Below are 16,347 nucleotides of genomic sequence, written 5' to 3'. Positions count from 1 at the left end.
TTATGACCGAAGTTGACAATTGGTTTCGAGGTATTGCAAGGTCATTGAAAATGCAACGTGTACCAGAGGGATACCATGTAGAGTTTGCAACCTATATGTTGGAAGGAGAAGCTCAGCATTGGTTGCATAAAGTGCAACGTTTGTTGTGGCAGGAGGTAAGAGAGATTGTCTGGGATACTTTTAAGGAGGAGTTTTACAAAAAGTATTTTCCTAGATCTATTCGTGATGCTAAAGAGATGGAATTGATGCAGTTGAAACAAAGGAATATGTCGGTGGCAGAATATACCCAAAAATTTGAGGATCTGTGCCGATTCTCCAAGATCTGTTAGGAAAACCCAGATGATTTTGAAGAATGGAAGTGTTTGAAGTACAAAGGAGGATTTCGTGATGAGCTGATGCAATTGTTAGTACCACTGGAGATACGAACTTTTGCAGAGCTTGTCAATAAGAGCCGTTGATGGAGGACTGTGAAAAGAAGATGGCAGCATCAAGGATGAGTCGTCCAAAATTACAACTAAGAAATATTATGTAGGCATGCATTACTGCAGAAGGTTAATTCTAAGACACTTGGAGTACCTATGAGAGGAAATCATCAAGTTAGTAACTTTCCTATGCACTCTACTGTTGGGAATGAAAACAGGCTAAGACAGAATGCTGGTAAGCAACCTCAGCAGATCCAGGTAGGCCCGATGTGTAAGAAGTGTGAAAAGGATCACATTGGTAGCCCTTGTTATTTTAGAATAAAAGTCTACTACAACTGTGGTGAACCGGGACATATAGTGAGTAATTGTCCGAAGAAGCCGGTACAAGGAGTGGCTAGGACGCAACAGCAAAGAAGAGTATTTATAATGACTCCTGAAGATGCTGTCTATTCAGACTCCCTGATCCAAGGTCAGTGTTATGTCAAGACTCGTTTCATAACTGCATTTTACAATTCTGGTGCGTCGCATTCTTTTATTTCTTTAACTGTTGCGCGAGAGTTTGGATTAGATTTCTCCAAGTTGAATTTTGATTTGCTTGTTCATACACCTACATCCCAAAATGTTCTGACTGGCCTAGTGTGATCACAAGTAGAGTTTGATATAGATAGTAGAACCCTTACACATGACTTGATTTGTTTTATCTTTGCATGGTTTAGATGTTATTCTAGGATTAAATTAGCTATCCAAGAACCATGTTTTTCTTGACTGTTTTAAGAGAATTGCTATTATTTTGTCTGATAATGTGCATATTGGACCTGTTGCTAAACTACTATTTTATGGTTTATCTTGTGCTAAATTGAGAGGTTTTTATTAGTTCTTTGCACACTTATTCATACAAATTTCATGATTTTACAAATCCTTCCCAATTTTGTTCTGTGATTGAAAACTTGCTTCCTAAGCCTTTAAATTGTCAATTTTTAATGTCCTTTTATACCATTCGATGTCGCGATATGTGTGTTAAGTGTTTTCAGGCTATATAGGGCAGGAATGGCTTAGAGGATAGAGAGGAAGCTTGCAAAAATGGAAGGAACACGAGAAACAGAGGAGATGACCAGCGAGGATCGACGCGCACGCATGGCTTACGCGTGCGTGTGGCTTGGAGCTTTTCACAACGATGCGTATGCGTGACTGACGCGTATGCGTGAACAGCAAAGTCGCATATCGACGCGCATGCGTGACTGACGTGCACGCGTACACGCGCGACCGACGTGCACGCGTACACGCGCAGAAGACCATCGACGCGTACGCGTGACGTGCGCCATGTGCAGAAATTACAGAAGATGCTAGGGGCAATTTTGGGCTGGTTTTGGACCCAATTTTCGGCCCAGAAACACAGACTAGAGCCAGGGGACAAGCAGAGACTCAACACACATTCACTTTGACACAATTTTAGTTTTAGTTTTTGAATCTTGGAGAGAAAACTACTACTTCCTCTAGGGTTCTTCATATTCATAGATTTCTAGTTTTATGCTTTTGGATTGGATATTGAGAAGAGTTACTACCTCCGTTTGAAGTCTTTTATCATTATAGTTTGCTTTCTTATTTCCTTACTATTTTACTTTCCATTTAGTTTGTTCAGAGTCACATATGGATATCTTCGATTTTGGAATTTATTAATGCAAAGAGTTTTTTTTACCTTTAATTAATTTTCTTTTATTGCTTTATTTGAATTACCATGTCTTCCATCTACCCCCTTTACATGTTTATGAAAATGGTATTCATGTCAATGGAGTAGACTCCCAACTTGACTTGGGAGTTGATTAATAGGAGACCCTTGAGTTGGAATACTCAAGTGTTAATTTGTAATTGGGAGCTGTTGGCTAACTCTCTAGTCACTTACTCTAATCCTTCCCTAGGAGAGGATTAGGACTTGTGAATCAAAGTTGGTTAGTTACTTGACTTTTCTTTATTAAGTAAAGGATAACTAAGTAGAATAACAACCTCTTACTATTATCCTTGGGAAATTTCAACAAGGATAGAAATTTCGATTAATCTTCTCCCAGTCAAGACTTTTTATTTCAAATATATAAAACCTCTTGTTAATTAATAATCATTTTATTTTTCCATTCTCCAACTCTAAAATTTCTTAGAAAATTCCTGACCAATAAATTGTACTCTTTTGTCAACTCGTTGGGAGACGACATGAGAATTCTACTCCCAGTATTTCATTCTTAAATTGTGACAACTCTTTTTAAATTGATAAGCGGAATTTTCGTCGGTTAAGAACTGTACTTGCAATGCTATTTTCATTATAAATTCTTAATCAGCAATTTTCCGTCCGTCAATTTTTGGCGCCGTTGCCAGGGAGTTGCAACAGTGTGCTAAATTATTGGTTGGTGTAAATATTTTTATATTTGCTTCTTTGCACTTTTTATTCTATTTTTAGTTTAATTTTTCTTAATATATTTTATTATATTATCATGAGCTGTATGTTTCTTTTATTGAATGACGTGTTCACTTTCGGATCCGAGCTTAGCCACATTTGATCCTGAGATCGAGAAAACTATTTTACGTATTAGGCGAGCTCGACGTCGGTTAGCCTCTGAGGGTGGTGAAGTGGTTACTACCAATTCACCAGTCTTATCTGAGGGCGAATCTGAAGCGCCATTTGAGGAAGAAACAAGCTCCTCTTCTACTGATTCTGTTGATTTACGCGCAGGTAATATGGCGGAGCCCAGAAGAATTACTCTCCAGGAAGTAGGAGCTCTGGACTTTACACTACAATCGTATCAAACGCGTCATCCAAATCTGGCTACAGATTTTGAACTGAAAACTGCGCTAATAAATCTACTGCCTAAGTTTCATGGCTTACCTGCTCAAGAGCCTATCAAGCACCTCAGAGATTTCCTGACAGCCTGCTCAACTACTAAGCGTCATGGTGCAGATGAGACTACTATTTGGTTGTACGCCTTCCCATTTTCTCTTGAGGGAAAGGCAAGAGAGTGGTTCTACACTCAACCTGAAGAAGTTGTCACTAATTGGGATCTGCTCAGAAGGGAATTCCAGGACAAATACTTTTCAGCTGAAGTTACAGATAGACTGAGAAAAGAAATTTCCTGCATTATCAAAGGTGAATCAGAGACTCTTTACGAGTATTGAGAACGTTTCAGGAATCTCCTAGACTCATGTCCCGACCACAAGATTGACCAGTTGGTGTTGATTAGCTATTTTACACAAGGCATGAAGCCTCAAGACAAGACTATATTAGATGCTGCAAGCAATGGCTCTCTGACTAAGTACAAGATGGTGACAGAAGCGTGGCAACTGATCGCCGATCTAGCTGAGTCTACCCGGAATGCCAGGCACAGGAACAACCATGCCAAGGCTATTACGGAGGTTTCCTTTAGTAGTGAGACAGCTACTCTCACACAGACTCTAGGAGAGATGACCAACATACTAAAGCAGCTCCAGCTGAATCAACAGCAACTTCAGCCTCCTCCACAACAATAGTGTCAATAGTTGGTTCCTCAGAGAGTGTGTAGAATATGTGCCTGCTATTCTCATTATACTGATGAATGTCCCTAACTCCAACAAGAAGACAACACCTTGGCAGCTACTAGCAACTACTATAACCGCCCGAATCAAGGGAATTATCAACAAGGCGGTAATTATAACCAAGGTGGGAACTATAATCAAGGTTGGCAAGACAACTCCAACCAGGGATGGAGAGATAACTCCAACCAAGGCTGGAGAGAAAATTCCAACCAAGGGTGGAGAGATAATTCCAACCAAGGATGGAGGGACAACTACAATCAAGGAGGCAGAGACAACGGTGAAAATCAGAGGTGGAATAACAACAACAATCAGCAGAACTTGTATCAGCAGAATCCTCCTTACCAACAGCAGAACCAACGCCATCCTTACCGAGAACCTCACCAAAGGCAAGCCCAGGCACCTCAAAACAAACAATAGCAAGCCCCTCAAATTACTTACCCCATTCCTCTTCCAATGATGAGATGCTTCGCTCTATTGCACAAGGACAAAAAGACATTCAGAATACAATTAACTCTACCATAAATGGTCTTAGCTCCACTATACAAGCTCTCATCTCCCGGTTTGAACCATCTTCTATCCCCAATAATTAGCCTTCAAGCTCAAGTGCACTTCCCTCTCAATCCTTACCTAACCCAAAGGGTGGAATCAATGCCATTACTTTGAGGTCCAGAACCACACTGCAAGAGAGGAGTCATGTGGAGCCGAGCTCAAAAGAAGACATTCAAGTTGAAGACATTGTTAAGGAAGAGGATGCTGAAGAAGAGGATGAAGTACAAGACATGGTTGAAGAAGAAGTGGCTCAACCAAGGAATGGAGTACCAAAGGAAGATGAAGTTACAAGAGAAGCCATTCCCATTCCTTTTCCAACCTAAGTATGCTAAGTTTCTAAAAGATTTATGCATAAATAAAGATAAAATACATGATTTAGAAACTATTCCTCTAGGTAACTCTATTTCTGCTTTAATGGGTGCTATATCGGAAAAATGTAGTGATCCAGGTCCATGCATGGTTACTATTACTATTGAGGGTGTACCATTTTTTGACTGCATGTGTGATTTAGGTGCATATGTGAGTATTATGCCATTATCTGTATATGATGCTTTGAGGCTCCCTCCCTTAAAAGGTCGGCAGCACGTTTTATTTTGGCAGATAAAAGCATAATATCGGTGGTTGGAATTGCTGAAGACGTGCTGGTGAGCATTAAGAGGGCTAACATTTCCTATCAACTTCTACATTTTGGAGATGCCCCATAATGACTCAGGAAGACCATCATCCATCCTGCTTGGAAGGCCATTTCTGAAGACTTCAAAGTTCAAATTGGATGCCTTCTCAGGAACTTACTCTTTTGAGATAGATGGTAGAGCAGTGAGCTTCAACCTGGATGAAGCTATAAAGCACCCACCAGAAGATCATTCCATCTTTCAGTGCGACATTATTGATGAGACCGTGGCTGAAGTCCACCAAGAAGAAGTAGAAGAGATGCACATGGAGCAAGGTGCAAGTGTGTGGAAACCCTCTGAGCATACTGAAGATGCCTTGCTGCCATCAATGGCTCCAGATGATCAAATGCCTAGCCTTGAGCTAAAAATGGAGTTGAAGCCCCTTCCACCCCACCTTAAATATGCTTACCTTGAGGATAATCAGAAGCTCCCAGTCATTATTGCAAGGAAACTCACTTCCCATCAAGAAGAGCAGTTGCTTAGTGTGCTGAGAAGACATAAGAAAGCTATTGGGTGGAGCTTGGTGGATATAGTAGGCATCAGTCCTCAAGTCTGTGAGCACCGCATATTTTTAGAAGAGGGAGCAAGGCCTATCCGTCAACCTCAAAGGCGGTTGAACCCCACCATATTAGAAGTTGTCAAGAAGGAAGTGACCAGACTGCTTGAAGCTGACATCATCTACCCCATCTCGGATAGTGAATGGGTTAGCCCAGTACAGGTGGTACCAAAGAAGTCTAGAGTCACAACAGTGAAGAATGAGCTTGGAGAATGGTGCACGAAATTGTGATTACACTTTTCACAACTCCGCACAACTAACCAGCAAGTGCACTGGGTCGTCCAAGTAATACCTTACGTGAGTAAGGGTCGATGATGAGAAGACTTTTGATGGTTTAGAATTCACAGTAAATTTTCGTTGCAAGTATAGTTTCTAAACCAAACAATAATCCTTTCATACAAAAATTTGTTTGTCACAAGTACAAACCCCTAAAATCTATAAACTGAAGTATTTAAACCTCGGGAATTGCAATGAAGCGTCTTGTTATTGGTTATGAGGTATGTTTGGGGTTTTTGAGATTTTAGATAAGAAATATAAATGGCGATGAAAGTAAACTAATAACTAAAAAGGCTCTTTGCAAGATATGAGAACTAGAAGTCCTATCCTAGTTATCCTCCTCAATTGTGACCATAAATTGTTCATTGCTACCACTTAGTTAACCTCTAACCATGGAGGAAAGTCAATTGGATGAATCAATTTGATTCCACATGTCCTAGCCAACTCCCAAGAGAAAGGATAGCTTTAGTGGTATCCAAATCAATTAGCAACTTCTAATTATCGATCAACAAAGGAATTAGATAACTCAAGCATCACTAATTACTCCACCTAGGCCAAGAGGAATAAAAATCTATAATAAAACCCAACCAAGCATTTCATCAAACACTTGGGAGGCACAAAATAAAATCATAGTAAATTGATAACAAGCGTAGAATCTAACAACAATTGAATGTAAGAAATCAACTACAACAATCAAAGAAAACAAGATCTACATGAATTACCTCAAACAGCATTAAAAGAAAATAGAATGAACAAAAGTAGATATACAAACAAAGTAGAAGGAAGTAATAACAACAATAGAAGAATGATGAATGTAACAACAAAGAATTAAGAAAAAAAAAAAGAAGAAGAGATCATGAATTACAACCTAGATCTAAGAACTAAACCTAATCCTAATCCTAATTCTAGAGAGAAGTGATAGCTTCTCTCTCTAAAACTAAAACTAAACTAGCCTAATGTGTGTGTATGAATCTATGATATGCCTTCCCCTTAATTCCTTGGTCTTTTTAGCCCTTTTCCCACCAAAACTCAGCTCCAAATGGGCTAGAAACCCTCCAAAATCGCCAGGCACGTGTTTGACTAAAGGAATCACGTGCGGCCTTCGGTGCGTACGCGCACAACGCGCGTACGCGCCCCTGGGGTATTTCGCAATCCGCCGTGGATGCGCACAGTGCGCGTGCGCGTCCATGGGCTTTTCCAAATCTTTGGCTTTTCATGATTTCTCCACTTTGTATGCTTTCCTTTCACTCCTTTGATCCTTTCCTAGCCTCTTTTCAACTTGAAATCACTATCAAACACATCAAGGCATCTAGTGGAATCAAAGGAAGATTAAAACTATCAAATTAAAGGTCTAAAAAAGCATATTTTTACATCTAAGCACAAATACGGAGACAATCACAAAATCATGCTATTTCATTGAATAAATGTGAGAAAAGGTTATCAAAATGCTCTAAATTCAACACAAGATAAACCCTACAAAGGGGTTTATCAACCTCCCCACACTTAAACCAAGCATGTCCTCATGCTTAAACCAAGAATGAAGCAAAGGGTATGACATTTATTCAATGCAACTAACTCATCTAAATGCAACTATCTAAATGGATGCAACTAACTATATGAATGCTAATGCTTGGTCAAAACAAATCAAATTCCAAGAGAATACATGTAAGCACAAAGGCTCAAACTATGGGAATCAAACCCAACCCACAATTGCATTAAATTATCAAAAGAATTTACAAACTTGCATGAATATAGGTGATAATGGTGAATACATGTAATTGAGCAATCGAACCCTCACCGGATGTGTATCCGCTCTATTCACTCAAGTGTTTAGGGGTTGATTCACTCAATTCTCTCACAATCATGCTTTCCAAAATTTGTTCTTCATCAAACAATCAATAATCATTCAATGCATGCATACAAGTATCATGAGGTCTTTTCCACAAGGTTGTAATGGGGCTAGGGTCAAGGTAGGATCATATATGGATAAGTGGACTAGAATTCGAATCTTTGATTAGCTTAAACTTTCGCACCTAACCTATGTAATGACCTATACAATTAAGTACTAACTAACTACCCATCCTCCTCACTTTTTAACATACTCATGCATTTTTTTATTATAACACATATGCATTGATCTTTATTGAATTGAGGTCCACTTTGGGGCACTTTGTCCCCATTTTATTTCTTTCTTTTTCTATATATATATTTTTTCTTTTTCATATATTTTTCTTTTTCTTTTTCTTTTGTCTTTCTCATTTTTTTTATATACAAGAACATCAATGCATAAGGTCTATACATTTAATCAATACATGAGTGTACACCCAATTCTCAAATATATATATATATATATTCAAGCTACATACAAGAGCATCAATGCATAAGGTTTATATATTTAATCAAACACATGAGTATACCCCAATTTCCCAAATACAAATACAAAACACTCTTTTATCCCAACCAATGTTCCCAATCTCCCCAAACTTGAATATAAGACACTCTCACTAGCCTAAGCTAATCAAAGATCCAAACAAGGGACTTTATTATTTTTCGCTTTAGGCTTGTAATGTGCTAAAATAAAGAACAATTGGGTTAAGCATAGGCTCAAAACTGGTTAACAATGGAGAGTAAAAGGTAGGCTATTTAGGTGAGTGAGCTAATGAAATAATGGCCTCAATTATATAAATGCATGAATACAAGGAATAATTGGACATATAGAATTAAACAAATCAAGGATCACAATCATAGGAAGAGAACAATTTCACACAAGAAGGAAAAATAAGTGGCTATAAGATGTAACTACACTAATAGGCTCAAAACTCACAAGCTTGTGTTCTTAGCTCAAAAACATGATTCACAAGAGTATGCATTCAAGCAAATTCCACAAAAAAATTTCCAATCAATTGGGATGGTGTCCTCTAGATAAATTCTTTTGAAAATTCTATCATTTTGACTAAGCATATCCTAAATGCAATGTTGTGATTAAGAATTTCTAAAATTCCTTAGTTTACCCTCTTTCCTAATCAAAACAATTTCTTTTATGCACAAAGGGTTTTAACTAAGTTTTCAACAATTCAAAACATTTCCAAATCACAACCACAAGGCTAAAATGTAATATATACAATGAAAGTGTGCAATAGCCAAAATAAACGTATCCATACTAACAAATATATACAATAATCCCAAAATAGTGCAAAATAAAGTAAAATAAGAATAACTAAGTGATAATGTCCGAAAAGTGTTCACCAAATCCACCGACGGCGACGGCGGTGACCTCCCCACACTTAAGATGAAGCATCGTCCTCGATGCTAATGATCAAGCTCATGGTGAGGGGCAACGGTCACATCTACGTCCTGCTGGATCTCGGAATGCGGTACAGGCTCCTCGGCATGCTGTGGAGTGTCCTGGGTAGCCTGTGTCTCCAGAGGTGCCTCCTGCCGAATCGGTTTCGCAACCTGCTCCTTCGCGTGCTCGGCCTCAATGCTTGTTGGTATGCACATGTATCACCAGTCCGAGGTAGACAATGCAAAACACCCTCAATAGCTGCCTCAAGAATCGAGATCTGCCCACTCCGTACGTGCACCGAATCCAGAGTCTCTCGAAAAAAGGTACAATAAAACTCCTTGAACCACGAAGTGTTGATCCCTCCCAAATCCCTATCAATAAAGCCAAGGCCCAATCCCTGAATACAGGCCTCGATGGGTTCCTTCAAATCATCGGGTAGGGCCAATTTCTTCTCAATATTCAGGTTCATTTTCTGATAGGTGGGAAAACGGAGCTCACAGTAAAGATTTGGAAACATGTATGTATCGGTGGGCGGTTACAGCTGATTCTCTTTGTCCACTTTATTAAGTGGGTTCTTGGCATAATTGGCATAAGGGGAGAGGGTAAGGACTTGAGCTTTCTTCCTCTTTTTTGAGGTAGTAGCCTTTTCTTTCCCTCTATCGGCCATCAATCATGAGAAAAGTGCAGTCATTGATGATGAAATATGAAACTGCAAAAGAAGCAATTAATTAAAAGCAAGTCATCAACCAATGCCTTGGTCACTAGGTTTGCAATAATTGGTGTTGCAAAAGTTGAAATGCACTTTGTGTAACAAAAACCAAGATAGAAACTAATTTGAGTTAAAAAGAAGTTACACAAGTTGAATTCACCAATTGTTGCAAATGCATGAACCATATTCAACAAAATTGCAAGTTAAATCAAATGATGAGTGAAGCATAAGTTAAAGATATTTGATTATCTTGAAAAGTGTAGGCATGGAATGGTTCAAAGCAAATCACGGGAAACATATGAAATACGGAAAAACTGACCCAAAGACACCTAAGAATCGAACTTGGTGTAACCAGGTGAAAATTCAATTCCAAAGGCAACAAGTTCAATTGTAAGTGACATGTTTAAAAGCAAAGCATTTTCTAGAAATTTGGGCAGCATTCCGGCAGTAATTTGGATGTTCCCGGATAGCAAATAGCAGCAGAAATTCAGTCATATGAGTACACATATCAACATGTAAGCAATCAAAGAATGCACATGGCTTGGACAGCATCAATCAAGTAAGGCAGCAGTAAAACAGAATACAAAATAGAGCACATCACGCATCACTCAGCATGTAACATCCAAACAGATAAACACAAACGGAGCAGTTATCAGGCCTAGAATCCTCTAACCACAACCTAACTACCTAACCGCAGTTATTTCTATCTAACCTAACATGCAAAATTATCCAACTAACTAACTGAAATTAATTAACAAAATTAATAAAAGCAGTAAAGAAAATAGAGTAGTGGTTTAGGCTCTGGAGAACCTGGAAGCAGAGGTGCAAAGAAAAAAGAGTGGCACTAGAGAAAGGAAATGGGTGGTGGAGCGCTGCCCATGAGTGGTGGTGGCACAGAGAGCTCGCGGCGGCGCTGGTAATAAGTGGAAGAGGTAGGGGGGACAGAGTAGGGGTGAAAGGTGGAACAGGTGTGTAGAGCAGAAGCAAGAAAGGGAATGGAGGAATGGAAGGGATGGCTGACGATCGGATTTTCTATCGGTAAAGAAATTCACAAATATAGTCGCGTTGTAAGTATAGTTTCTAAACCAACAGAGAATCCTTTCGTACAAAAGTTTTGTTTGTCACTTAAGCAAACCTAATAAAAATAAATAACCGAAGTATTCAAACCTCGGATCGTCTTCTCAAGGAATTGCAGGGAAGTATGATTTATTATTGGTTATGGAAAAGGTAAAATTTTTGGGTTTTTGAAATAAAGAACAAGTAATTTAAATGACAAGAAAAATAAATTAATAATAATAAAATCTCTTGGCAAGGTATAAGAATTGGAATTTCTATCCTAGTTATCCTTATCAGGTGTGATGAGAATTGAGTTTTAATCCCACTTAGTTAACCCTTACTGAACAAAGAAAAGTCAAGTGGACTGATTAATCTAATCCTCAAGTCCTAGTCAATTCCTATGGAAAGACTAGCTTTAGAATGATCCAAATCAATCAGCAACTCCAATTTTAATCAGCAGCTGAGTTTGATAACTCAAGTGTTACCAATTACTTAACCAAAGTCAAAAGGGAAAAATATCTTAAATTAAATTAAAAGCATCATAATTAGAATAAGACAATCATCAATCTGAAATACCTCAAATTATATTAATTAAGAAAATCCTAACATGAATGGTTCATAAGCCAAACTGAAAAGATAAATAACAATTAACGTGATAGAATAAATAAAAGTAGAAAATAAATTAAAGGAACATTGAACCTGTGATTGAAGAGAAGTAATCCTAAAATTAAGAGAAATCCTAATCCTAATCCTAAGAGAGAAGAGAGAACATCTCTCTCTCAAAAGCTACATGTAATCCTAAAAGTGTGAATTATGAATGTTGTAAAATGTCTCTCTTTGATTCCTCCATTCTCTGGCTTATATTCTGTGTTTCTGACTTGGATTTGGGCCGAAAAAGGGTCCAAAAATCGCTGGGGGAATTTTCTGCAGATTCCTGTACGTGGCGTCTGTCACGCGTTCGCGTGGTTTGGAGTTCTTTCTTGTCACGCGTACGCGTCGGTCACGCGTACGCGTCATTTGCGTTCTGCTCAAGGCACACGTCCGCGTCAGTCACGCGTTTGCGTCAGTTCCATTTTGCGCTAGGCACACGTTTGCGTCATCCATGCGTTCGTGTCGCTGCTTTTTCTTCAAAACTCTATTTTTTGCTTTCCTTCTATTTTTGTATGTTTCCTTTCTATCCTTTAAGCCATTCCTGCCCTATGAGACCTGAAAATACTTAACACACAAATCACGGCATCGAATGGTAATAAAGGATAATTAAAATTAATATTTTTAAAGCATAGGAAACATGTTTTCGCACTTATCACATAATAAGGAAGGAAAAGTAAAACCACGCAATTCATATGAATAAGTGGGTGAAGAATTGATAAAAATACTCAATTTGAGCACAAGATGAATCATAAAATAGGGGTTTATCAACCTCCCCACACTTAAACAATAGCATGTCCTCATGCTAAATCCAAGAGAAAGGGTAAAGTTAGAATGGTGGAATCTTATGCAATGCAATCTATTCTAAATGCAATCAACCTACATGAATCATGCAATTCTAATTAGTATCCACCTATATATAGAGAGCTTACATGTGGTTAATTTGATTCATATTTTCAAGGAATCATATATGTATAGCCAAACCTAAATCATGTTAAAGCACTTTCACAATTGAGTTGGGTTAAAATATTTCACAAGCTTGTAAGACAGTAAAATAATTAAATCTGGATATATGGGAATGAGCTATTGAACCCTCACTGGATTTTGTATTTACTATCTAGTCACTCAGTGTTTGGGGTTAATCACTCTATTCTTTTCTATTCATGCTTTCTAAAATTTTGTTCTTCATCTAACCAATCAACAAATATACAATGTATACATACAAACATCATGAGGTCTTTTTGAAAGTTGTAATGGGGCCAAGTTAAAGGTAAGGGTATATATATAAGGCTAAGTGAGCTATAAATTGAATCCTTGATTAGTCTAAGATCTCACCTAACATATACACACTCTACAAAAATTTAAAATTATCCTGGTCTTCCCATAATTTTTCCACTTTGTGTCACATACTCATGTACCAATTTTATTTTTGATTCTAGTTCCATGTGCATTGATTTCTACTAAACACATTATTGGGATAATTTTGTCCCCTTATTTATTTATTTAATTAAAAAGATTTAAAAAAAAACATAAACTAACATTTTCAATGCACATGGTATTTTCATTTATTTTGGTTTCATATGAGTATGCTCCCAAAATCCTGATTATTTTATTGATTTAATCCTTTCCTATTAACCCATGTTCCCACGTTTTCCCACACTTAGTGAATACACAATCTCTATCTTAAGCTAACCAAGGATTCACCTTGGGATTTTTTTTGTTTGTTTTTCTGCTTAAGGCTAGTGATGTGGTTATAGAATAAGAGGGGATTTAAAAGGTTCAAGGGGGCTAACAAGGGTGATGTAGGAGGTAGGATTATTTGGGATAAGTAAGGGAAAATTCAAATGATGGCCTCAATCATATGCGGGTATGTATCTACATTCTATATTAGACATATAGATTAAAACAAAGTAAAGATTACAAGCATAGAAAAGAAGTGCGAAACACACAGGAATGAAATTTATGGTTGAATGTAACCATACAGTTAAGCTCAAAAACTCACGGGTTGTGTGTTCGTTGGCTCAAAACCATATATCAGTTGTGTATGTCATGCAAGTAGAAATCAAGGGTTCCCATTATTCTCAATGTGAATCTTAGGATGGTTCTTAAAAACCTAGTGTTCTTCCTTGAAGAAATGTTGTTAACTAACTCACATTTGTTGCTATATATATACAGTGTGTGGATTGTTGTGATTCTGTTATACTAAAGTCTCTAGTTTACTCTTTTTATTTTCAATTAAACCAATTATCATATGCTAAAAGGGGTAAACTAAACTAATTAATCCATATATTCTATATCACAACTTAATAAGCTAAAAGTGCAACTAAACTAAATATCTAAGATATGTATATAAATCCAAGTGCAAAATGCAGAAATAAAGTAAAAATACAGCAAAAGAAAAATGTGCAAGTACTGAAAGATAAATAAGATAAATAAGATAAAATAAAAATAAAAAATAAAAATAAAAACAAAAATACAGAAAAATAAGCAAAATAGGATAAAAAGAGAGTCTGAAAAGTGGTTCACCAAAATAAAGTACGCCAGAGATGGTGACCTCCCCACACTTAAATAAAAGCATCGTCCTTGATGCTCAGTTAGGCTGAGTGTGAAGAAGTGACATCTCCGGAAGGATGTGCAGTACGTGTCTCTGTGGTGGTCTGAGGCTCTGCAGTCTGGATGAGTGTTGGAGGATCTGTCCGCTGAAGTGGAGGCTCTGACCATGTAATACCGGATGAAGCGGGGTACATATAAGTCATTTTCCTCCATCACACACCAGATGAGGGTGATCATAGCAGCTGGCACCTCCGTCTCATGAGTGCTCAGCATCACGTAGTTACTTAGGATCTGCTGCCAAAGTCGAGCCTCATCGTTCAGGTAGATAATCTTTATTCCTTTTGGGGACACTATGGACTTGCCCATGACCCATGGGATAGTAGGATCAATAGCTATTCTCTGCTTTACTGCGTCCCAGTTAAATCTCATTAATCGCATATCCTCCTCAGCCTTTTGGTAACCATCTGGCTGATCTGAATTAGGTAGGAGCTGGAGGATTTATTCTATTGCTTCCTCAGTAACCAGAATCTGCTTGCCTCTAAGCTGAACTGCATCCAGGGACATTTTGAAGTAGTTACAATAGAATTCTCTGACCCAGGATGAGTTGATCTCAGTCAAGTTTCTCTCTAAGAAGAGCCAACCTCTCTATTTAATTTGTTCTGAAGTGTATTGTTTAAGTTCTTCTGGGATTTTGAGTGTCCTTTCCAGGTATAAGTTCCTGGAAGTGGCAAAAACTAGGTACTTCAGCTCACAGTATTTGTTTGTAAATTTTTCTGGGTCAGTGGCAGGCACCAACTGATCAGCCTTTTCCTGCGGGGTGAAATTCTTTTCCCGCCAGGAATCGTCATGGAGGATATCTAAAATAGTGCTGGAGGATTCTCCTCTTTTCCGCTTGCCTGTAGTTGCTTTGCCTTTTCCTTACTTTTGGGATCAGACATCCTGAAAAGCAGAAGTTACAGGATACAGTTTAAGAACTAAAGCAGGAAAACAGGTAAGCAAATAGGATTTATCAATATAAGTATAAAGGCAAAAGAGCAATAGAAGCATGAAATGAGTTAAATATAAGTAAATTTTGGACTGTATGCAAGTGAAAAGTCTGAGAGTAAAAATCACAATCCAAAATATATGATATGTGGAATTCTTGTTAATTAGGAAAAACAGTAATAATGCCTTGAGTTAGAAAGTTAAAGTAGTTAGGTAAAAAGAGAAGTTAGAAAGTTAAAGCAGTTAGTAAGTAAAAAGAAAGTTAAAGTGAGTGGTATGATAATGGGTTTCCTAGATAACAATAAATTCACAAACTTGAAGAACAATCAACTCATATTCAAGCACAGATTGCAGTTTATTGATGATAATTTATAAAATTACAAAAGGAAAAAGAAATCATCAATAATGCAATTTAGTAATCCGGGAACCAGAAAGAGTGAGAATGCAAGCCCGCCCATTCATCCATGAATTGGCTAGCTTGAAACCAAATAGTGCAAAACTTGAAATTGCCAAAACCAATTCATGAATGGTAGTTGAATGAAATAATTTGCTGAAAAATTTGGGCAGCATTACGGCTAAAATTGGATGTTCCTGGGTAATAAACAGCAAGAAAATCAGTTCATATGACATTAAATAGTGCTGAAAAGATTAACAATTAGCAAGAACATTAAAGAACAGTGTAACAGCAACATCAAACATGAAAGAACAACATATGAACAACATCATCATCATAGCAAATTCAGAATTGCGAATCAGATAAAAACAGGTAGTAAGAATGGCACAATTATCAAGCCTAAATCCACTAATCACATCCTAGCTACCTAACCACCTAAAATCCACTACAATCATGCATCTCTAACTATCCTAATTTTGAAAAAAAATCGAAAAATAAGTAACTAACTTACTAACTGATAGAGGAATCGGTGTTCGGCAGAACCTGGTGTGTAGAGGAACAAATGTATGGATCAGTGAGATGGTGTGAGTGTGGTGGTGGTGGCGGTTCGGTGGGGGCAGTGGTGGCTGTATGGTGGGTGTGGGTTGAAGGGGGTTATGGGGGGAGGGAAGGATAAGAATAGGTGAGG

At 37.8% G+C, this 16,347-nt stretch overlaps 1 protein-coding gene across 1 annotated transcript; it reads left to right on the top strand.

Annotated features, from left to right (window-relative positions):
• On the top strand, positions 579-1,064 carry LOC107605779. The gene has a single exon (XM_016307736.1). It carries the CDS (start codon positions 579-581, stop codon positions 1,062-1,064), a length of 486 nt encoding a protein of 161 aa, XP_016163222.1.

The sequence above is a fragment of the Arachis ipaensis genome, chromosome B01 (assembly GCF_000816755.2).
Source record: "Arachis ipaensis cultivar K30076 chromosome B01, Araip1.1, whole genome shotgun sequence".
Lineage (NCBI taxonomy): Eukaryota > Viridiplantae > Streptophyta > Magnoliopsida > Fabales > Fabaceae > Arachis > Arachis ipaensis.
This window is presented reverse-complemented; position numbering and strand designations above follow the sequence as displayed.